Source organism: Acanthopagrus latus, chromosome 2, assembly GCF_904848185.1.
Source record: "Acanthopagrus latus isolate v.2019 chromosome 2, fAcaLat1.1, whole genome shotgun sequence".
NCBI classification, from domain to species: domain Eukaryota; kingdom Metazoa; phylum Chordata; class Actinopteri; order Spariformes; family Sparidae; genus Acanthopagrus; species Acanthopagrus latus.
Window position 1 is genome coordinate 17,422,273 of NC_051040.1, and position 23,435 is coordinate 17,445,707.

At 42.7% G+C, this 23,435-nt stretch overlaps 2 protein-coding genes across 8 annotated transcripts; one reads left to right on the plus strand and one right to left on the minus strand.

Moving 5' to 3' along the window:
* Positions 1 to 2,304: 2,304 nt before the first annotated feature.
* On the minus strand, positions 2,305 to 10,904 carry aasdhppt (aminoadipate-semialdehyde dehydrogenase-phosphopantetheinyl transferase). 5 transcript variants are annotated; one of them, XM_037086997.1, is made up of 8 exons: positions 10,286 to 10,895; positions 10,052 to 10,165; positions 9,633 to 9,762; positions 8,791 to 8,912; positions 7,912 to 8,073; positions 3,600 to 3,668; positions 3,149 to 3,321; positions 2,305 to 3,118 (listed from the first exon to the last, which is right to left on the minus strand). In XM_037086997.1, the coding sequence occupies exons 1-7, from the start codon at positions 10,427 to 10,429 to the stop codon at positions 3,166 to 3,168; spliced, it is 897 nt and encodes a 298-aa protein (XP_036942892.1). In that variant the 5' UTR covers positions 10,430 to 10,895; the 3' UTR covers positions 2,305 to 3,118; positions 3,149 to 3,165. The 5 variants fall into 5 exon arrangements, with proteins under 5 accessions (XP_036942892.1, XP_036942900.1, XP_036942908.1 ...); XM_037087005.1 differs by having other exon boundaries at positions 2,305 to 3,112; positions 10,286 to 10,894; XM_037087013.1 differs by having other exon boundaries at positions 2,305 to 3,321; positions 10,052 to 10,157; positions 10,286 to 10,897.
* A 180-nt stretch (positions 10,905 to 11,084) lies between these two features.
* msantd4 (Myb/SANT-like DNA-binding domain containing 4 with coiled-coils) lies at positions 11,085 to 20,866 on the plus strand. Of its 3 annotated transcripts, none has more exons than XM_037118068.1 (5): positions 11,085 to 11,208; positions 13,028 to 13,811; positions 14,943 to 15,038; positions 15,393 to 15,692; positions 17,377 to 20,866. In XM_037118068.1, exons 2-5 carry the CDS (start codon positions 13,704 to 13,706, stop codon positions 18,115 to 18,117), a joined length of 1,245 nt encoding a protein of 414 aa, XP_036973963.1. In that variant the 5' UTR covers positions 11,085 to 11,208; positions 13,028 to 13,703; the 3' UTR covers positions 18,118 to 20,866. The 3 variants fall into 3 exon arrangements, with proteins under 3 accessions (XP_036973963.1, XP_036973970.1, XP_036973979.1); XM_037118075.1 differs by having other exon boundaries at positions 11,129 to 11,208; positions 13,324 to 13,811; XM_037118084.1 differs by having other exon boundaries at positions 11,141 to 11,208; positions 13,619 to 13,811.
* Positions 20,867 to 23,435: the final 2,569 nt, after the last annotated feature.

The window sequence follows — 23,435 nt, forward strand, 5'->3', positions numbered from 1 at the left end:
GATGGATCCAGTCCTCTCATCAGCTGCAGTGACACTGTTTATTATTTAAGCAAACATGAACCTCAAAGCTTGGACTGAAAAACTAAAGTTTCACTCAGGACAACGTCAATCTCCTCTTCCCTAACTTTCATACAGCCAGCGAAATCAAAGTGCCATCCGAACTCTTTTAGAAGTGCCCAAGAATCCATGAAAGTATCCATGAGAAAAAAAAGAGGCAGGAAAGAAAAAAATAAACCTTTGAGTTTGTTTTCCAGTCGGCAGGACAGACATAACAAAGTCTGGTCTTTGACACGACAGTAAATCACTTGGCTGAATATGTGCTCTAAATAGTGTTTTTTTTAAACCTGATGTCCCGGCAAACATATTCAGCCACCACTCTCTCCTTAAAAAGAGTTGGACATCTAATATGAGGGCCCTTTGCTAATAATTCCTAAAACTAAGTCACTTCTTGCAGATCTATGAGGCCGTATGCGGGCATAGCGTTACTTTGAGCTTAGAGGGTGCTAACAATAGCGTGCTAGCATGCTCAACTACACTTACAGTGGTGTATGGATGACATATTTTCATGGGCTAACCTGGAAGTTAGCATCGCCCTGGCTCCCTCAGCAAAAAGCCTAAAGGATTTTCACTCGCTGGTGAAATACCAGATGTGGCACAAAATGTCTGCCTCCTCCTCCTCCAGAAGGATCTTTGCACTTAACCTCAACAGCAGGCTGAGCAGGGTCTCATCTCTCACCTCGAGATAAACTCCTGATGCCCCACATTCTGAAAAAAAGAAAAAAAAATCTATTCCTATGGTCTCATCTCTTTGCTTACACATAAGCAAACCTGAGGCAACTAAAAATGGCTTCTCTCTAAGGGAGGCCCATGTGACTCCAGTCTGACCCCGCTGCCTCCTCTCTCCTCCTCCTTCAGCGCTGCAGAGAACACGAGATTTAAGGCGGCGAGGAGGCAAACTAATTTACTCCAGCTGGAGGCAATGACTGTACGTCTGTGCACGTGTTTTTGGGGTGATTTCAAGCTCTATTTCTTTCACTCGCAAGTACACATGTACACCAACATGCTCATAAACATTTGAATGACTGCCCCCCCCCCAATGCCTATACCTGTGCATGTGTCGCAAGCAACCACAAACAAAGGGGGCTCCGTGAAGCCATCTCAACCGCAGGTGGTCAGGTCCGTGACATCTAACATCGATGTCACACAGTTCGGACGACTGCTGGGATCGCGATGCGTGAGGTCACAGCAGTTCAGACTATTGTCGGTCAGAATTAAATTGCCAGTGCTGCTCTGAAGGGATCATCTCTCTGGATTTCTTGTCGATTTGAGCCTCACTATGTTATCACATCTCTCAAATAGTCAATAGACAACAGGAGGCACCCTCTGCCACAGCCACTTCGTGTGTTTATGTGTCTGTTCGCCTCCGGGGTGACGAGGGGATGTGGAGGATGTAATGTCACAGACGTGCGGCTGCACATACACAACACTTGACCTCTAACTTCCCAGCCAGCCTCCTTTCTTTCGGTACGCACAGGAGAGAAAGCTCATGATTATGGGTTGCGGTTGAAGTAATGCGATGCAGGGAGAGGGGTTAAACGTGCAGGCCGACACTGCATCGACGAGCCGTCCTCGAGACGGGGGAGGGCGGAGCGGAGATGGAACCGCAAAGAAAACCAGAAGGAGACGGAGAGAGAGGGAATGCGATGGTCAACTCAACGGACCAGATTAAAATAGATGACACTACCAGATGGAAACAGATGATTGAGACGAAAAAGGAAACGTCTCCAATTTTCCAGCATTGCAAGGAACAACTATGGAAGACTATACTGATTCTTTACAAGTGTTACTCTTTGATTTTACAATCCTACTTCGGCATCCAAACATGACCGGTCCTGGGACCAATGTTGCTTCGATTAGGCGCCCATCATGAAAATCTTTTGTTAACTCTCCCATGGATCTGTTTTTTTTAAAATGGCACAAATTTTAGTTGGTCCTTGGTCAAGATAACCCCACCCCGATTGTATGCGATTCTTTAGTTTAGACCAGCAAAGTGTTGGTGCCGCTCTGGAACTAGTTATCCTGCTGTAACTTGGCTGCTGAATGAAAAAGAGAATGGTTCCAGCATAGGCACTGGCACCTGAACCGCCTTGGTCGAAAAGCGGTGGGAGCAGGACTGAAAAGATCCAAAACTTACAATGCACGCACAACATGCAGAACCGATCACACGCTTCATGTGTTGCTTTGCAATGAACTCAGTAGCTGCTGAGATAACTGGGTTAGAGGACGAAGAGATGAAGGACAGACTTTGAGGGTTTCAGTCGTGCACAGACGTCACCACTAAGTGCAACTCTTTATTGATCTTCAAAATAAACAGTCCATCAATGGTAATCTATTTTTCCGGAGTTATGCACCACTTATCCTACATATTACACATTATTTACACTCTGTATAACAGATTTCATCAAACTACTGTATTGTTTGAGAGCTGTTGGGGCACAAGAGGATCAATAATGAAGAGCTCAGTGCATAATGTTAGACAATGTGTGTGTTATGAAATCACATACTCTAGCTTTATATTTCTATAAACACGATATCATTACATGGGGATAAGTTAAGACAATTCAATTCCCAGGATATCCACTGACCCCCCTAAGTTACTTATCTTATCGTTTTTTCAATGTTTGTTTGGGTAGATATGCAAGTTCCACATGTTCTGTGTGTGTTTGTTCTCCTGGTTTCTGTTATAGATCATGAAGCTACTGAACTGTGTCATTCAGAATTTTAAAAATGCTTTAATATAAGCAAAACACATGGGAAAAATAACTTCACAAGCTATAAATCTGTTAATATCAAATGTTTGGCTGTACTGTGAAGACAGTGTGTGGGTGTTAAGTTTTCTTTTTGAGGAGATTTTCTTGATTTGAACCACGGATCAGAAGACAGACGGTGTCAGATTCTGAAGTCCTCCGAGACAAAAACCTGAGAGTTTTGGCTCTATAAATAAACTTGACTCGACTGGACTTATGTTGAATGAGAAAGCAGCTTCAGTGTCAGCGTCTGTGTGTTTCTTTTTCGGCACTTCTGAAAGGTGTGTGTGTGTGTGTGTGTGTGTGTGTGTGTGTGTGTGTGTGTGTGTGTGTGTGTGTGTCATTGTGAGACAGGTGGTCATTTGGATGCCTGTGTGTCTCTCTGTCTCTGTGGAGATTCAGCCTTCATCTTGAAGCTGTCCCAGTAGTCGGAGTCTTCCTCTGTCAGAGGTGAGGCCGAGGCGATGAGGTCACTGAACGACAGCAGCGTGAACGTGGAGGGAGGAGGAAGAGCCTGCGATGGATGAGCGAAGAAGAGAGTCTTCAATTACTGACAGAAAAGGGTCGTGACTGATGATTCATTCCATTATTAGGTTATTAAAATTGTTATTTTTAGCCTACAAAATTATATTATACTACTACTGAGAGCCGTACTCTCAGACTATCACCTCCTGTGGTATCAGGAGACAGGACGGGCCTGCGCTAGCTGGTTAGCATGGTAACTTCAGTAGACATCATTAGAAACAGGAGCCACTTTGAAACGTTGAGCATGTGAATGTAATGGGTCATCACCTCAGAGCCTGCTTTGTCCTGTGGTCCGAGTGCTACAGCCACATGGTGGTCACCGTCCAGCAAACTCTCCTGCACAAACACACACATGCACACAAACACACACACGTAAAAACATGCAAACAAACAGCCAACATTTCATTCTGAATGATAAAAAATAAATAAAAATCATCCTCATATTCAATACTATTCGTCAAATGATGCATATGTGCATTCTTATCAGCATGCTTCCACCTGTGTGTAATCTAGTTCATGCATGTGAAAATTTAGCGGACATGTGCATGAAAGGAAAGCACGGTTCAGTCAGATGACCACTGCATTCATCACTTCCTAAGCAGGAGCGGTGCAGAGAGAACATCAAGCATGAACGTATTCTCTGAAAAGGGCCGAGCTTAAAGATATAAATCTGTTCGGCAGCATGTATGATTAATATGTGGGGCAAAAGCCAGGTTCATATCCCGTTCTCCAGCCATGTTCATGTAAATCTAAGCAGATTATTTTCACTATTCACTGCTGACCTCCTTACTTGTGCATTAAACATGCAATATGTATTAATGCATCCTATACAACAATCTCACAAGGTCACATAACAAGGACGGAAACTGCCTGAAACTACCACATGACACAGTTTGAATGACAGCACCCACATCTGCATAATGAAGCAGGAAAGCATAACGAAATGTAAAAAGACTTTAGAGACGCAAATACATTTGTGATAATAAGTAGGAGGGGAACACAAAGAGATAATAATACAGAAATAAATATGCCTAGAAAAAAAAATACAAATTAATCAAATATAATATAAAATGCTAAATGAAATTGGAGATTAAATAAATACAGTGCAAAACTAAAACGGAAGCATCAATTTCTGTCACCTTTTGTAAATTAATTCATGCCTACATTTAAGAAAAATATGTCTTTTGGTGCATTTAATGGTATATTCATTTGTTCACTGTGCCATCTATTTATTTCAATCAGTGAATCAATCAACATTTATTTATGGTTGTGAAATCAATGATGGGTAACTCACTTTTTCACTGAAATTGAGTTAAGACAAAGACAAGGACAAAATAGAATAAACAAATGAATAAATTATGAAGAGAAATACTAACAAAGAAGATGCAGTCCTATAATAATCATTTAACTTTATGTTGGATCATTTAAAACACAAAAAGTTATCTTAAAGCACTTAAATTGCAATTATAAATAGCAATTTATACATTAATTAGTGAATAATTTAATGCAATATAAAACAGTCTTTGTTTTTGATTTCAGTACGTTCAGTCCTCCATATACAGATGCTCTAAATCTAAGCGGGTGCAGCTTTTTTTATACGCTCTATAACTTCTACTCCAAATACAATCTGTGTTGCATTCTGTGTAACTGGCAGAAATATACTTGGACATTAAAGGCCAAAGCTGAGTGTGTATATGTGGGAGTAACAGGTGGCGTTGTGTGTGTAGTGGGGGGTGGGGGGGGGTTAGTCACAAAATGGCAGATAGTAATGGAGCGCAGAGAGGAAGCTGTGTCTCCGGGGACTGTAGTATAATCTAAAATATTTTGTCATTCTGCTGTTGAAAAAAAGAGGGAGTTGTGGCTTTGTGACGGTCTGTTTTTCAATTTGTGTTAGTGTCTCCCTCTGTGTCTGAGTCCAGAGGCTGCGGCGGTGACATCACTAGAGGTCGGCAGGAAGTAACATGTCTCATCGCTGCTCTCTGATCAGCACGCGGTGAGCCAGAGGACACGCGGTCAACAGCAGTGCTGCTCATCTCCGCTCTCTGTTAACAGCCTGTGCGTGTCGACTCGTATACGAGACAAATCTGACAAATCGAACCAGCTCCGGTTTGTTTGACCTCTCGGAGTCACCGCCACCCGTCACTGATCACAAACAATGATGTGTGTCGCCGTTCTTGTATAGGACAGGACTTGATGTGTATTTGTCAGGACCAGTAACACGTTACAATGCCAGCTGGAGTATTCTGTCATCACCTGTTGTATTATTTTCTAACCAGACGTGCATGTTTTGGAACACCTCTATCACCATAGCTAATTCTTCATGCCTCATGTTTTGGACAACATTAAGTTACTCCATTGATGATGAAGATATCAAAGATAATTAAATGTTTTTTTATATGGACATTGTTGTTGTTTGTTGACTAATCGTGGGACAGCGTGTATGGACACATTTTCCTCTATATTCTGACATTTTAAACACTAAACAATTAGTTGATTAATCAGTGATGAACTTGATTGTTAGTTTCAGCCACATCGTTGATGACCTGTTTTAGCGCTGATTTTTTCACAAATACCAGCCTTATTTATCTTTCGGTCTTCTTTTCTGCTGGGGGGTCGGCTAATTGGACAATCTATGCAGCATCTGTGTTTGAATATGAGACTTTCAGATGAACAGTTTTGATTTTGACCAAAACGTCACATTAAATACATATGAAATAAACCAGCGATTCATTCCTTTTTGCTTCAGTGTTTCTTGCTGCAACCCTCCTCTCTTCACCCTCCGTCTCCAAACAGCCTCCATGTCCTATATGTTGCTGTTGCTCCACTTTGCCCTGCAATCTATACTTAAAAAGAGGACACATGCATTACCTTCTATCTGCGATCGATATAAGTGAGCTGTTATTCTCTGGTGTGAAAAAACAGACACTAAAACAGCATTAAGACTCTGTGACCCAGAGAGGAGAGGAGACGTCGGGCTTTTCAAACCAGTGGTAACCTTTTAGCAGTCACTTGTTAATCTCTCTGCCACTGGGACTGAAGGGAAGAGCGAGAGGAGGAGGAGGGGGAGGGGGAGGGGGAGGGGGAGGGGGAGGGGGAACAGGGAGGAAAAATACACAGGAGGTGAAAGAGGAGAGCAGGTACAATACAATGATGAGAGAGGATGGAGAAAGAGAGGACATTGGAGGAAACGTCAAAGTGAGAAGTGGAGAAGAGAGAAAGCAGGAAGAGGAGCAGAAAAGAGGAGACGAAATGGGAAACAGGAGGAGTGACGGCAGCAGATGATTCTTCTCATGTGACACTCCTCTAATCTCTTGTCGTGGTCTGAGGGGAGCTGGAGGGCCACTTGAGAGGCCCTCTATTGCAATCTCTTCTGTGTATTTCTCTGTGAGACCACCTGTGATGCACTTTGCAGATGCTTTCAAGGGGGCAGGCACTGTGGAGCAGAGGACCCTCCGGCTGTGCTGCCGATTCCTTTGAACCGCTGCATTTAAGCTCATTGACTTCCTAAAGGTTGAGTCAAACTGATTTTATACATGTTGCTATTCTAAAAAATATGCCGGAAGACCCGCTAATAACAAGTAACCAAGCGGTATTCAGCAAGTACGATATGATATTATCACAAACCTTAAGTCAAAATTACTATTGCAAATTTAAATGTCTTGTCATATGCTGATTACTGCAGTACTAGCAGCTAAATGGGACTGATAACCCAAATGTCCCTGTCACCCCTGTCATTGAGATTGCATGCAAACTGAACTGTTTGTATTACATCATACATAGTCTATTGTGATTGCATGCAAACACGTTTGGACAATTGAACAATCTATGGTTTTACAGGGGTTTGGGTGTGGGACTATTACTTGGCTGGTTGCAAAGAACCTAAAAAAGAAGGAAGGGTCGTTTACGTCACTGAATCTTGCTTTGGTGCCAGACTGTGGTGACAGCTGTATTGAAGTCTATGGGAGATCTGTGCAGAAACACACTATAACCAGACAATTTTGTCACCTTCAGACGGAGTCAAGCAATCTGTTGCCCTGGGTTTCCAGTCTTTATGCTAAGCTGAGTTTACCGTATTCTCACTGTGGCTTCGTATTTGACGGATAGAAAAAAGATTGGTACATTTTTTCTCATCTATCACGGTATAAGTCCATAAATACAAATGTGTGCAGATCCTTTAATTTGTGCTCCTTTCTGCAAAGAGCAGCACTTTGGGCAATATGAAAACTGTGAAATTGGTCCGACTGAAGTATGAAAATGCGAATAAAAACCAGCGAATCTTAAGCAACAAGTCACAGAAAACAAGACAGTCTGGGAGAGTGCCAATCTGGCGATCGATCACAAGCTCAAGAGTCCTGCAGACTGCTTCCAGTGTGACCTATTGGCTGGCATGGGAGTTGTAGGTAAACTGCACGTTGCGGTCAGCAACCTCTTTGGCATGTTTTCGGGTCTAATTCTTTTTTAGATCTAGAACCTGTACTATTCTTGCATCCGTCGTGCAGAAGAAAGAATGCGTCTAGCTTTTTGGAATTCGTGGGGGTTTTTTTTGTCCGTTTTCACACTTCTCTTCAAACAGACTCACTTCAAACACCCAGTCCTCTTCTTCCTCCTCATCTAGATGCATCTTGGTCTGGCGCAGTGCCCGGCCCTGTGTGAGCGGCCCAGAGGACAGGTGAAACTCCACCCTCTGTAGGTTGAAGCCCAGACCGGTGCCGATGGCTTTGATGAAGCTCTCCTTCAGGGCCTTGCCGGAGAGGAAGGAAACAGTATAACTAGTTACATGTAGAAAACGATCACAAGCACATAAGGAAAAACAGGACTTCTGTGTGTCTGACAAAGCTGAGAAGGACAGTCTGTGTGCATCTCTTCTGTGTGTGTGCGTGTGTGTGTTTTGGCTCAGTGGCGCATTAACTCAAAACCACAACAGATGGGGATCTATGCACGAATGTATAACAGTGTGTATACAAAAGAGCGACTTTCTGCGCGTGTGAATGTGTGTGCGCTCAGCCAAAACAGACCCCGCTCGGCAGCCAATGAGCCACAACAACAGTATTACAGGGCTAATCGCCATGGCAACCGTCGAACTCTGCCATTAGTCAACAGTGTGGTGATGATATCAGAGCTTGACGTCTCTCTGCCACCCTCTCAATCTCACAACATCTTTACTTAGCACCACTGCTGTCCATCTGTGTGCATGCGTGTGTGTGTGTGCGCAAGAAAAAACACACATGAGAGAAAGACAAAAATGGAGAAAGTGAAAAGAGACAAAGGGCTGTTGTGTATCTGACAGGGTAAAATGCAGATATAGAGAAGGTCCACACATGTATCTGTGTCTTAAAAGGACATCAGCAACATTATTTCCTCCCCTCTCTCACATACACACACGCGCAACAAACACCGCCTATGGGGCCCTCCAGCAATGCAATGCGTGAAGAAAGGGTAGTATGGTTGCCATGGTTACCCAGTGGCGGTAGAACGCGGTGAGCTGCTGGTCCTCCGAGCCGGCTGATTGGATGACGCTCCACTCATACGCTGTAAACTGACGAGTCATGATGCGGAAAAACTCTGGCACAGAGCTGCTACCTGGAGGGGGAAGATGAGAGGGAAGGAGGAAGGAGAGAAGGAAGGAAGGAAGGAAGGAAGAAAAAAAAAGCAAGGAGACAACAGGAAGGGGAAGACCGAGGCAGGCGTCAAAGGTAGAAACCAAGCACTTCCAAGATTAAACTAATAGGACTCTGTTTTTGAGATGAGTGTGGCAGTTTCCTCTCTAAGAATGTCTCTCAACACACAAATTTGAATGTGACTGTGACACACACACACACACACAAAAGCCAGCAGCCTTAGCCAACACATACATTAGGCAACAGTGCCCCCTTGTGGTTGAGTTGGAGAATGCATAAGCAGTGCCTTCGCCGCCTTGTTACAGGCTGATTATACTCACAGATCAGGCTGATAGGGATTAATTCAAATTGACAACTGACTGATAAAGCAGCATCAAGATTCACGCAGCTCTAAAATAATTTGAAGCATGTTATATTTTTTGGGTGGCTCGAATATCAGAAAGACTCACACCAGCAAACAACCAATGAGAACTAAAGGTTGTGATTAACCCTCTTTTATTAATATCGTCCAATACACCTGTATTTTGGAGCAGGAAAATAGCCTAAAATGGAGCCTAAAATAAATAAGAAAAAAAAAACCCCTCACAAATTAATGCTTAAATTGTTCAGCCCGTTGACAGAAAACATGCCCCTGTTGCTTGATACAATTTGCTCTACTTTAACTGTGGATCTCTGCATTCACCTGGCATGGTGGTCTTCATTATATCCACTCCGACCTGGCGTCCCTGGTCAGCAGCGAGCACAGCGTAGTCACCCTGGTGGGACACGTTGAAACTCCAGGCTGGTTGTTCAGGCTCTGAATCTAAACCGACCTGGATGCAGAGAGCGAGGCAGTAACCAAACAGTGGATACTTTTGATTAGTTTGGGGGCTCTTTACAAGTGAATCAAATGAGTTTATCGCCGTCTTTTAGCAATCACAGCTGTGCAATTCATACTGTGCATCCAAACTTTACTCCTAGAATGCTTTCAATGTGAATATGGTGTTTAAAGGTACCATTGATATTTGAAAGAGGAAAGGTAGATGTGTTAATACTGATGTTACTTTAGTATTAGTGAATAATTAGGGGCAGCAGTATACGTGAGGTAAAGTGCTGTTTAACCTTCAGTGGTGCAGCCAGGTAGGGTTTCCCTCTGGGTGATCGCTCCAGTCTGATCTCTGACCAGGGGACCTCCATCTTCTCACACACGAATTTCCTCAGCAGCAACCTACCAGCCTCGTGGGGTTAACAGAGAGATGGTGTAATTCACGTATAATATATGCTGCTGGAGCTGGTGCAGTAAGTCACCATGCAGCAAGGTAAGCAGAGTCAGAAAGTTCCCAGTCAGACACTCACCATGGCTGATTTTGCATCCTTGGCGAACACGAACTGTCCGATCCTGTCTTTCTCCTCCCGCTGAATGCAGCGAGCAGCGAGCAGCCAGTCAGACCTGCTCGGTGTCCACGACCCGCAGCGGAAAGCCCAGCGGACGGAGCCCATGTCCCCTCACCTCCGTCTGCTCACCTGAACTCCTCCACAACTTCAGGCTGCTCGCAACTAGTTAGTGAGCTAACGTTAGCATTACGCGTTAGCATGAAGGCAGAAGTTCAGCGACGACACAAGACAGGAAATATTACATGTCAGACATCTTGACTGTAGAACAGTTAAGAGGCGGCGAACTGTGATAAACTACTACACAAAACGTCGCCTCGTTGTTTACATTTCGGGTTGACAGCGGCGCGGACATGCCCGGAAGAGCCCGGCGAGATTCGATGTCGTCATAAGTGGGCGCGGTGGGGGATTGACCAATGGGAGCGACGGAAACGGTGCGGCTCTGAGGATACCCTCAAATGCTCTCTTGATTATTGGAAATATGAAGATACTGTGCTCGGGTGTCAGAAAATATGGCAGTTTTGTGATATCACAGATGTAGACATGCTTGACTGAAGGGGTCGGACTGTTACTCGGGTATATCCTTATTTCTCTAATTCAAATAACATCCCTTCGGTGAGCTATATCCTTAAAATTCATAAATATAACATTTTTGTACCAAAAGGGCAATGGTTGCGCCATGCTACTTGGACAAAGACAAACAAAAATGACCCAACTGAATGCCTCAATTTTCTCTTCCAACTGAATTTATCACCATAGCAACAACACACTCATATTTAGAGCTCGAAAGCTCGGAAAACACCAGTTTTCCGAGTTACACGTGAAAGCAGCATTTAAATTGTTCCTCTATGATGTTGTTTTGATTGCAGTGCATCTGTGTGCTTAAGGTGAGTTTTCTGTATAATCTACTACACATATCGTTTTATTGTAGGCGGCGGGAAGATGGTCGACATTATATTTCTGTGTGTGATGTGGGAAACTGTGATTCACTCGTCTGGTTAGAAAATGTGACTGCTATCTTGAAGCTACTATACCTCGGGAAGAAAACGTTTTGTTTTTTTTGTTTTTTTTGTTTGTCTTTTTACAAGAAATGCTTGAGAAAGATTCAGAAAGGCTTTACCTAGAATTTTACTGCATGTGGACTAACAGAAGAAACGCATACTGGATGAACAGAAATTCAAAATCATGTATATTTTTATAAGGCTATATTCTCATTTTATACATTAAATGCATATATTGCTTTTTTTAAAGCAGAAAATACACGCAAAAGACACACTATGTTAAAGTGTACTCTCTGCTTATAATAGCCACTGAGGAGGGGTGATAACCATCTGATAACAGGTTAATGTGCTGCAGAGAGAATTGAAACATCAGCAGTGTTGCTTTGGTGTCAACATATATTCACCAATACACATCTCTAAATCTGCATTTCTCTATATTAGCAGATATGTAATGTCAATGTTAATGTTAATGAGAGATCCATTACTCAGAACACCAAGTATTTTAAAAAATGATTCCCATACAAACAGAAGTCAGATGACTACAATTAAAAACATGTCTGCTTTTCTCATTCAAAATAAAGTGACAGACTAACTGATTACAGTTCACATGTATGTAATACTGTGTATTACATAGCTAATTTATTTACATAACCCTTAAAGAGCCAGATAGGTTATGGGGTGGCTGACCCCCCTGTATGTATGTATTTTTTTCCTACCCTGTTTTAGCTGTCACCATTTGGCATCATTTGTGAACCTAAAGGCTCTTTTAAGCTCCCATTTAAGATTAGCTTGGTCTAAGAATGCATTAATGTACCAAATTATCTATATAAATAAAATTGCACTGTGATTTTCTGTGGTACAGATAGCATCCGTGAAAATATCACAGTGTCATACAATTGTTGTAACAGAATTATACAACGGCCCTTAAAGGGATGAAGACAATTTTTTTTTTGTCTGTCATTTGAGCAAATGCTTTATCATAATTTCAAAAGTCACATCCTGACAGACATGAAACATGATTAAAACTTGACATATGTCCTGTCTACAGTATCTTTAATAACAATATTATAGTAAAATTCAGTACGGTACACAGTATGTTAACCATCAACTCCCATATCGCGTTCTAGCTTAAGAAGGATAATTTGCTGCAACCTCAAAAAGAACTGTATTCTTTTTTACATTAAAATGAACTTTTCTTTCCATCTGACCTTTCCAAAGAGAAAATAGAAAAGTAATTTAATCATAACAGAGTACAGTGAAGGAAAAGTGATTTTATTGAGAGAAATATATTATCTACTGAACCAGAACAACAAGTAATTTGGCAACAAGCGTTGTCTCCGTTGGCCAGGAGGAAGAAGCTGTGTAGGTTTCTTTGACAGATCAGTGCTGCGGAACGTAATGGCATAATCACATTCACTACAGAGCCCCTGAATGTCCCAGCCAGATGTGAAACGCTAAGCAACTTCACTTTATGTGAGTTTTTTAGGCATCGTGACAAGATTAGTCGTTCAAATGTTATTAAACATTTTAGTCACTGGTGGCTGTCTCAGTATTTGTGGTAACACTGTAACTCAGTTTCTCCATATTCAACATCTCTCCTTCCTGTTGATACCACACAAGTGTGCTGCAAGGCCAACTGTACATCAGTCCTCAAACACTGCTGCATGTATATCAATAAAGAAAACTACTCTCTGTGTACCTACAGGAAGACTGCAGAACCTTTTCAGCCTGTGATGCTTACCTGTGTAAGCTCACCTGGCAGCAGTCCAGGCCAGGAAACACAGGTGGAAAAGCCTGCCTGTTGTCTTCTGTATTTCTCTGTGGCCTTACCTACATCACATCAGGGCCTCTTCACTGCAAAAAGTGAACCCTCCGCTCAAACTGGGTCAAAAAAAAAAAAAGAGGAAGAAGGCTTTTGATGATTTGTTCTTCAGGCCAACCAGCTGACCTCTGCGGCTACACACACTTCTTCTTCTTCACCTGATGTTTCCACAACTTCAGGTCTCACAGAGCCAGCATCGAGTGTAGCAGCTGGGATCATTCGCCCATGTGGAAGACTTCACAGCGAGGGATTCCTCCCAGACGGAAACTGCTGTGCTTTTGAAGGAAAGCTCCTCTGCTGGACATGAACTGACCTTTACACCAAACGCATGTCTTCTCCGTCTGAGGACCGAAACCCACCTTTAATCTGACCCTTGATCTATCTCTCTTTGAAACTCTTGTTTCCAATTTCGCCCCCTCATCTCTTTATTTTATCTATTTTTCCTTCTATACCTTCTTGCTTATTTTCCCCCAGTTGTCTCTCCTCGTCTCTGTTTGTCTCTCCTTGTGTTTCTGGGGTTTCTGCCCACTTCCTTGCTGCCAAACTGGATTTCCTGCAGATGAAGCATCTGAAGAGGAAGAGGAAGAGCAACTACAGCGTGAGAGAAACACAGACTCTCATCAGGGAGATCCACAAGAGGAGGGACGTGTTGTTCTCCAGACAGCAGGTGTAGATCTCTTCTTCTTCTTCTTCTGTTAACTAAGCTAGCTAGCTATTTTCTGATTTCTCCACTTCTCTATGACAGTAAACTGAACATCACTGGACAAAACACGGCAACCTTTTGGAATCACACCGATCGACATTTTTCCATTTCCTGACACATTCCAGGCCAAACATCTGACTGGAAATGATTGACAGTGAAAACAATATCAAGCCATGCTGCTGACATGCTGCCTTTCTCCTCATTCTCACATGCATTTATTCCCAAAACGTGTTGACAGAGAAACTGTTATCTGTCATCTCTGTGCTCTGAAGTGTGAGCCGAGTACGAGAGATCAACAGCAGGATGAAAACAGGAGCACAAAGCGATTAGCAAACTCTCCAGTCTTATTGTCTTATCCAATTAGCAACTCTTTGTATGCTCTTGTAAAATGTATGAAAAGGTAAATGATTAATACTCGATATGACAGATTTGTCTTAAGGGACTTGGACACAATTAGCTGAAATGCTCGACCAAAAAGCAAGTCATTACTAAAAAAAAAACCCAAACACATAATGAGGCAACTTTAACCCAGACTGATCAATCATCTGGGTCATATATTGGCTGACATCAGTAGATACATTGAAATAAACATTCTGTATGCTGCGGTAAAATGAACAGTACAGAAATAATTTAGAAGCAGCATTTCCATTATCTCCATTGTCCACCAGAGAGCACTGACACTGTTCATTGTACAACCGCAAGATATCTCACTCAGCGCACATCATGGTCAAAGTCCTATGAAAAACAAATGTGTTTTTTTCTTTTTTTATGTGTTTATGGAAAAAATAATCCTATCAGCTGATGTATCATCATCTAAAAGTTTTACACGTCACTAATGGTATTGGCTTCAAAAATGATCATGTAGACCAGAGGATTTATTGTTTTACAGACGTGGCGGCTTTGTATTTATTGGAAAACCTGCATTTCTCTATTTTTACTGGAATCTGCATTGCTGACCTGTTTAGACAGACCTGTTAGTGTCACTTCACTCACCGCAATGCAATGCAGTCGCTACAAAAGCCTCGACAGGATTGTTTGAATGAAACAATCTAAATGTTGTTTTTCATCTTTCTCTTTCTCTCTGCGTGTGAACAGAACACGGCCATTAATGAGCTGAAGAGACAGGCATGGGAGGAGGTGGCGCGAGGTGTCAACTCACTGGGGGAGGGAGAGCTGCGCACCGCTGCTGAAGTGAGTCCATGTCTTCGATAAGATTTCTCACGTGTCTGATATTGCCGTGCTGGACCATTGTTACAACATTATTACAACATCGTTACAGCATTGTTACAACTTGCCAATCAGGCTGCTGTGATGTCTTAGCTTTGCAACTCCTGTAGAGGTTGCTCCTGCAACATCATGATTAGCGATGAACCAGGAACATCATTTCAGCTTATGAAACAGCAACAAAAGCTGAATTTACAGCAAGAAATCGTGTCTTGAGACGTTCAAGTACTTTCTGGACTCTTTCAGGATATGCATTTAAATCATAGTCCCAGATTTTTAGTTCTACGCACTATCTCTTTTCCCTCCTGACCTCTTGCACAGGTGAAGCGTCGTTACCTGGACTGGCGGGCCCTGATGAAGAGAAAACAGCTTCAGGCCGAGCTCTCTTTCTCCTCCTCCTCCTCTTCGTCTGTGGCCCTGAAGACTGAGTATGAGCAGTCGTCTCCTGAGCCCGAGGCAGCTTCTCTGGGTTCCGAGTGTGACCAGCTGCTTGACCTCTCAGGCCTCCCGAAAGACTGTCACTGCGACTGGCCGGAGCTGCCGGCCGTCGGTGAGCTGAGCGGGCAGGCCATGATGGCGCCGCCGAGTGTGAAAACGGAGGACGACATGGGTGAATACAGAGTAAGAAGCAGAAAGTCATCATCTCTACAGCGGCGCCACAGTAGTGACAGTGTGTGTACCATGACAGTATGAGAGAGAAGCTGTGCTCTGACACCACGTGCCCTCTGTAGATCAGATATTCTGATTTAACCTCAGAGTCTGTTAATTAAATTTGCATGTAATTGATGACGGAATGATTTCCGCACCTTCATGCTCATAATATCACTGTTCATGTTATGAGAGGACAAGTAGCCTATCTCGACATGCAAGTATTTGCTAATGTGTTAATTAGCTTCATTAATGTCCTCATCAGCCCAGGCAGCTATGTTTAACATATTGCTGTGATTATTCTGCCGCATAATGTCGCTCAAGTGGCTCCTCTTAATCCGGCCTTTTGATTGGGCTCCTGTAGGTTCACAAGGTAGCGATGAATTTAAATTAAGTGTGTGTCAATTCATTAGGGTTTAATTTGAAGGCGATATTTTAAGTGCTCTACTTTTCTCTGATTGCATTAACGTCTGTTTTCAGATCAGATCAAGACCTGCTCACACTGCGGTAGCCGTCCACTTACGATGTTCCAAAATTATCACACAACAATTCCGCGATCCAATCTTCCGCCTTATTTCTTAACGGTGTTATTAAACTGTATCCAGACGATTAAAGTTCTTCATTTCAGCAGCCAGATAGTCTGCAGCAGGAATCGAGGTAACAGTTTTGTGTGTCAGACCACGACATGATCACATCAAGGCCTCAGTTGGAGTCTTATTGTTTTGGCGTGTAAATGGTTTAACAAACAGATCTCTATGGCTCGATATGAGCTACTGTATGTAATACTGCCTTAAAGGGAAGTTAACCCCATATTAAAATACATACACTTTATCTTACCTGTAGTGCTGTTCGTCCATTTGGATTGTTTGGGTGTGAGTTGCAAAATCTTTGAGAGATCAGCTGTAGAGAAGTCTGCCTTCTCTCCAGCATAATGAAACCAGATGTTTCACTCGGCTTGTGGTGCTCCAAGTGCCAAAAACATAAACTCGGAGCACTTAACAGCAACGTGTCCTTTGAGACATCACAACTCTGCTTCGTTTCGTTTCGTTTTCTTTCCGCTTAATCCGTGAGGGTCGCGGGATGTTGCTGTTTCCCCCTAAGGTGCTGCGGGGCTTATTGGGGCCAAATCCAGTTTCACACAATGGGCATAGGCCAGGGTTCACCCAGGATGAATTGCCAGCTCATCGCAGATCACAACTCTGTTACTCAAGATAATCCACAGGCCTTGCTGTGAGCAGTTTGATGTAGGAGACTCACATCAGAATAGATCCATATAGCCAAATAGCACAGGTGAGAGTAAAAATGTATGTATTTGTGATTTCTGGGTGAAATGTCCCTTTAATCTGACTGAAAAACCTTTATATCCTCACACATAAAGCTCTTAATTGTGTTCAGTGACAGTACTGAAGCTGGATAAGATCAGTGGAAGCTGCAGAGACATAAATATCCTGAATCTCTAGTTTGGGTTAAGCTCCAAAAACACTGGAGACTATTTCCCATAATGCTTTGTTGTCTTTCATCAGGGTTATTTTATCAGGATCTGTAAAAAAAAAAAAATTCCTTCCATGGACACATTATGCAACTGCTTTCCCCCCCACAACTGTATGTGTAAAATCAGGTGGCGTGCCCCTTTAATGATGTCACTCTGTCCCTCTAGCTGGATGCCGATGGCGACGTGGGAGACGGAGAAATAGATGAGGACGACTTCCCCTCCCTGCTCAGCGACATTGAGTCCCGTGGCGAGGGGCACATTGGGGATGTTTACTCCCACGACGACCTGCTCAGCTCCTCCAAGGCACCGACCTCCACCTTCACCAGAGACCTGCCGCTCGCTGGAGGCCTGATGGCGATACCGGGCGGACTAAACAATCACGACAACATGGGGCCGGGGTTCCTGGTGGCTGCTGAGAAACAGCGACTGGAGCTGGAGAAACAGCGTCTGGCTGTGGAAACGGAACGCCTGGTGGTGGAGAAGGATCGTCTGGCGGTGGAGAAGGAGCGACTCCGTTACATGGAGGTGGAGAGGGAACGACTGCAGCTGGACAGAGAGAGGCTGCAGGTGGAGAGGGAGAGACTGAGGCTTCAGCTCCTCAGCCAATCGGAGCACGTCGACTCCTCCTTTAACCTGCCGCCACAACAAGGCCCGCCCTCGTCCTCCACGCCCTCCTTGTCCTCCACCCACGACGGGCAGAGGGAGAGGGAGAGGGAAGGTAAAGGCTGGATGTCGGTGGTGGATCTGGAGACCGAAAAGCTGAAGCTGGAGAAGGAGAGGCTGCTGCTGGAGAAGGAGAGGCTGCAGTTCTTTAAATTCGAGGCGGGCAGACTGCAGATTGAGAGAGAGCGCCTCCAAGTGGAGAAGGAGAGAATGCAGCTACACAAAGATCATCAGAGCCATTGAGGGACGAACTCAAAAGAGAGAGAAGCAGTAAGAAAGTGATAAATACATTAAGACTCTCACCAGCTCCCAGTGGAACATTTAACTCTGAAAACATCCTGGATTAAGAGAATTCGCATCAGCAGCTGCTCCCTTATCAACTTTACCACACACGTGTCCTTTGGGAAGGTGTGAGGCACTTTAATGATCACTGGGATTTTGCCAAGGAGGAGACTGGAGATGGAGGGCTGGCATGTTTATGACCGTCATGATAAAGCAGTGCCTTATGATGTCTTCATAAAACGCGCAAAGGGACAAAAAAAAAAAAAAGATGCGATGATAAAATCCAGGATTTGCCTGGCACGCGCAGCCCTGTACACCTTCTGATTTACAACGTGACAAGTTGTAACATCTGCTCAGTGCCACGTCTAATGCACCAAATGTGCAGTGTACGGGACATTAAATGCTGGAGTGCGAACGCAACACGTTCGACTCTTGTGTAGAAATGTGGGAAAGAAGGATGGAATCATCACGATGTCTTACTCTGCATTTATGCACCAAACAGTGCCAGTTAATCCACTGCATGGGTGCTTAACTATGTATTTATGAAAAAAAACAGAAGCTCTCACAACAGTGACAAGTACACAGAGATGTGTGTGTTATCTAATTTTTCCTGTTAAGTGCTCGTGTGGAAATATAGTTTGTAATGCTTTTGACTTTTTACATTCAATTTTGACATTTCGACTTGTCCCAGCGAGCCAGCCTGCACAACACCAGGGCCACCAAACTCATTTCTTCGTTTTATTGTCCACACCTGTGCTCTCCCAGCAGTGACAAGTTACAATATCTGAAAAAAAAAGATGAAAATATTAGTTGGTATGTCAGTAAATAAATGTACAAAGTCACAAGCATTACCATGTAAATGATATTTTGCGACGTGGAAAAACTTGGAAAAGAGCCTGAGCGTCTGCGATCTGCAGCTGCCGGAGGTTTGGTGTGCATGCCAGAAAAATTAAAGAGAAATACTACTTTTAATGGTTTTCTTTCAGTGTCTATTTTAAATCCTGTTGTACTGAGAAATATACTGTGAAAACGTTGCCGGCTACTGTTCTGTATGAAAACACGTTGCTGCCATGCCAGAAAAAGAAAAATGCATCGTAAGATTTCAAGGTTATTTTCATGTTATTACGAAATACAAACTGATCATCCTGTGACTAGAAACTTGTCTTGTTATAACATGAATCTTACAACACAAGATGTTTTATGTTGTCACAAGGTATTTTTCGTCATATTATCGTATTATAATTTAAAATGTTTCATGTGATAACTTCTCATTGCCTCTAAGGGAGAATATCACATCACGCCAATTCTGACTTCTCTCCATCAGCTACCTGTCTGATAGAGAATCCATTTTAGGATTTTACTGGTAACTTTTCACCCGAGTCTTGCCCCAAGATAGCAGAAATATTGACCCCATGTGAGCCTCTTTGCAGCATTGGCTCTTCTGGTTGTTCCCAAGTTAAGGCTTGAATCTGAAGGTGACTGTGCTTTTGCCAGCAGGGCTCACAAATTTTGTCACTTTTTAAAAGTCACTTCTTAAAACCCACATTTATAGACTTATTTTTATGCGACGTCCTCTTCTTTACTCCTTTTAATCTTTCCACTGTTCTTAATCTTTTTTACCTGTTTCTAATTCCTCTGATAAGATGTCGTCTTCTTATTTTCCTTTTTTCCCCTTTTATTTGTATTGCTTATATGTGACTTTAGACTTTTCATGTGGCCATTTTGTTTTGCATTCTTGTTTTAAATCCTCCTCCTGTTTGGCTTGACCGCCAGGTGTTTATTTTGTTTTGCTGATTTCCCGAGTTTCCTGCTTTTGCTTTGTCTGTCAAAGCACTTTGTGAATTCATAACATTTTAAAGGTGCTACATGAATAAAGTTTTTATGATCATGAGGTTAATATTGTTGTAACACAAAAAAAGATTCTTGTGATGTTGTGATAAGTTTGCTGTAATAGCATGATCATTTCTCATTAAAACAAACAAACAAAAAAAGATTACATAAACTGTAAGCTAGTGAGCCATGGTACATATCTAGGGTGTGTGTGTGTGTGTGTTTAAACTTTCACTTAACTCAGCACTCACCAGAGACTCTGGTTCTCTGTCTTATGTTCCCCTCTTTCCTCTGTAATGTTGTTTGTGTAGTAATTAGAATCAGACATTCCTTTATTAGTACCGCAAACAAAGGAAATCTGTGCATCACAGCAGCCAAAGGACGGTTCAGTATAACAGTAAAATAATGATAATAATAATAATAGTAAAAAATGAATGACATAATATAAAGGTATAAAGAAGAGCAAAAGCAGAAATGGAGTTAGAACCATAAAGTACATTTCCCCTCCAGCTTCGTCAAGATCACACTTTGTGAACACCCAACAAGAGAGCAGAATCAGATGTGACAGCGGGGCCTCATTTGTCAACAGGTCATGAAAATATATTTTTTAAATGGTGAGAAAATATCTGGTTTATGGCGTGGCAGCAATATGCTGCTGTAATTCTGCTGCATTGTCCAAAAACGAGACAAATCAAGCACAAATGTAATGTATGTTACTGTGTGTCTAACACAAATCAACTGTCTGTGTTTTACATATTGGTTGTGCTTTCTTACTCTGTCGCTGTGCATCTGTGGTGGATAAAAGTTTGTTGAAGAAAACAAATGTGACTTCCAGACGCAGTTTGTAATGATCAGAGCTGAATAAAATCTATGTTACAACATTTTACCCCAAAGTGCTGCCTTTGATGAGCTGCCTCTGTGGTCTCTCTCGCGCCTTTTATTCTCAGCATTGCCTTTGAAGAATTATGCTAAAAGAGAATAAGAAGATGATTACATTTGTGCGTCTCCTCTGTATTGATGCTCCTCAGCGAGCCCATCAGGAGTTCCCTGGATCAATGCAGCCTAATAAGAGACGAGCGTAAAAAACATTACTTTGAGAGCGTAACGCTGCATCTCTTAAGAGTCCATTTTTGAGGATTTCAGTGGAGCTGATGTAACCCAGTGACACTCGTGCCATTCTTTGCAGTTCGTATTTAAATTGTTTATCTGCATCATGCAGGCATGAAAGCGCGGACGGGGAAGTTTTCTGCCGGAAAACGGGAGCCAAGACTCCGAACTGAACTGTGTGAGATGTCAGTAAAGAATACAAAGCCATACGTGAGATGTCTAAATCACCTGAGCTCCTACAGATTGTCTCTCTCACACACACGCACACACACGCAGGCAGAGACTCAAAGCAGGCAGATCGAATCACAGAGGCTGAGTATTTTTCAATCTAAGGGTTTGTTGTCTGCCCGTGAGATGAAAGCTATACATAAAAGGCTCTTCCTCAGCTCTGTATGGATTTAGAGCTGGTGTGAAAATCCACTATATTGTCATGAAAAGGGATCCCTCAACTCTGGAGGGCTGCAGCAACTCGACTGACTGCTGTGTAGACCATCTGAGACGTGACGGCTGGAGACAACAAATAATACAATATTTCCTTTCTGATACTTTTAAATGAACATTTATTGCCGCCTCTTTACTTACTAAAGAAATGCAAATTAATATTAGAAGAAGATGTATGATATTGCGGAATAAAATGAGAGAGAAAATCTTTTTAGAAACCGATCTGAAGAGATAAATCTCTTAAGAATACGCTGTAAGGTTGTACACCGACAGAGATGCCCTCAGGTCCTCTGACCGACTGTTCGACAGGTGGCGTTGATAAAAAAAAAAAAGTAAAAAAAGAAACTTAAAGCACCCGGCCCATAGGTAACCAGAGCTCGCTCTTTGTACGGCTAAAAGGTCTCTGCCCATTGACTTAAAGGGTCTAATACCTTAAAAGCATATCTGACATTCAGTGTACCCAGGTGCTGTGAGGTTTGAAATACCTTGGACGGACCTTGGAGATGATCTGGGGTCTTTGTGAGCAGACTGGCAGCTGAATGTTGCCATTTTACAGAAGATTTTCTTTTGCAGTTTAGACAGGAGAAAAATACAGTTAAGAAGTAAAACCTGCCTGCATCAAAGCCAGGCACTTTCTGAAGCACATTTTGCTCTGCGTGTGATGCGCTTTGCATGCACTTGTCATACAGGACAGCAAGAACTGTGCAAAAATGTGATTTTTTAAAATCAGATTTAAGACATTATCTACAAGTACGAGTTCAGTGCGAGCCACGCTTTCAGCTGTATGTTTTGACACTGGGTGGAGTTATCAAAAACTTTTAGTTTATTACACAACCCAAATGTTGTTATCATATCTTTGAAATATTCAGTAAACCCCTCACATTTGGGAGAGAACGTGATATTGTTGTGGCCACTGGGCTTTGGATTTAAGAGGCTGTCAGTAGTTTTTAAAGAAGCACTCCGGCGATGTGCTGCTTTTTGCACCCACTTTCAAAAAGTGAACCCGGTGTGCATTCATAACGGCATCGCTGAAGTGTTTTCCAAGCCTCTCTACTATTCCTCCAAGATTTGAAAATAATGAGAAAGGGACTTTGTAAATTTAGGGTCAGCTTTTTGCTGTGGCTCCTAGTTTACATTTTAATGTTGTCAAATCTATTCATCACGAGATGAAGGAATGTTTGGTGGCACAGCAGCGAGTGTGTATTTTTCCTGGGGCGTGAAAGATCTGAAACAAATCCTTTTATTTTCAATAAACTTGTCATCTGTTCCATTGGATATTTCTGCCACACTTCTCAAACATCATTAAAATACAATAACAATCTGATTCAGTTCTTATTTAGTCAGAAAATGATAATACTAATATGATTATCGATTCAGCCCTGTAGAATCACAGCTTTGCGTGTCATCTCATGTCTTCTGTCATCTGTGTATATTATAATTCAGTGTGTGCAGCATGTAAACACTCTTCCCAGCAGTATTGAAATAAACAGACCACAACACCACCTGCAGCAGCAACAGCCAGAACCAAACTATGCAGGGCTGAGCCGCCCGTCTGCGCCGAGAGTGCTGGTGGAATTCAATTTCCTCTCCGATCATGAGAGACGCCCCAAAGAAAAAAAAGTGAGAGCTGGGAATGCGGTCATGATGGGAGAGGAGCCGTGGATGAGAAATCAGGGCTTGAGATGTATTCCTCTGAGAGAAGGATGCAAAAAAAAAAAAAAAGAAATGGAGAAATGAAGTATGACGGGGAGGGAGGGTAAAGAGAACGAGCAGAGGAATACAGAGTGAGGAGAAATGAGGAGGGGCTGAACAGAGTGGGGGATAATGCGGAGCTGAGGGAGGGAAAGACACAGACTGAGGAGGGGGAGATGAAATGAGCCAATGAAAATAAAAAAAAGGTG

Excerpts from the sequence above, each read along its gene's own strand:
- aasdhppt (XM_037086997.1), bottom strand. The coding sequence starts at position 10,429 with ATGGGCTCCGTCCGCTGGGCTTTCCGCTGCGGGTCGTGGACACCGAGC. Across the intron at positions 9,763-10,051 it reads ACCTGGCTGCACCACTGAAG|GTCGGTTTAGATTCAGAGCC; the intron begins GTTAAACAGCAC and ends CTCTGCATCCAG. Across the intron at positions 8,074-8,790 it reads CCGCGTTCTACCGCCACTGG|GCCCTGAAGGAGAGCTTCAT; the intron begins GTAACCATGGCA and ends CTCTCCGGCAAG.
- msantd4 (XM_037118068.1), top strand. The coding sequence starts at position 13,704 with ATGAAGCATCTGAAGAGGAAGAGGAAGAGCAACTACAGCGTGAGAGAA. Across the intron at positions 13,812-14,942 it reads TGTTGTTCTCCAGACAGCAG|AACACGGCCATTAATGAGCT; the intron begins GTGTAGATCTCT and ends GCGTGTGAACAG. Across the intron at positions 15,693-17,376 it reads ACGACATGGGTGAATACAGA|CTGGATGCCGATGGCGACGT; the intron begins GTAAGAAGCAGA and ends CTGTCCCTCTAG.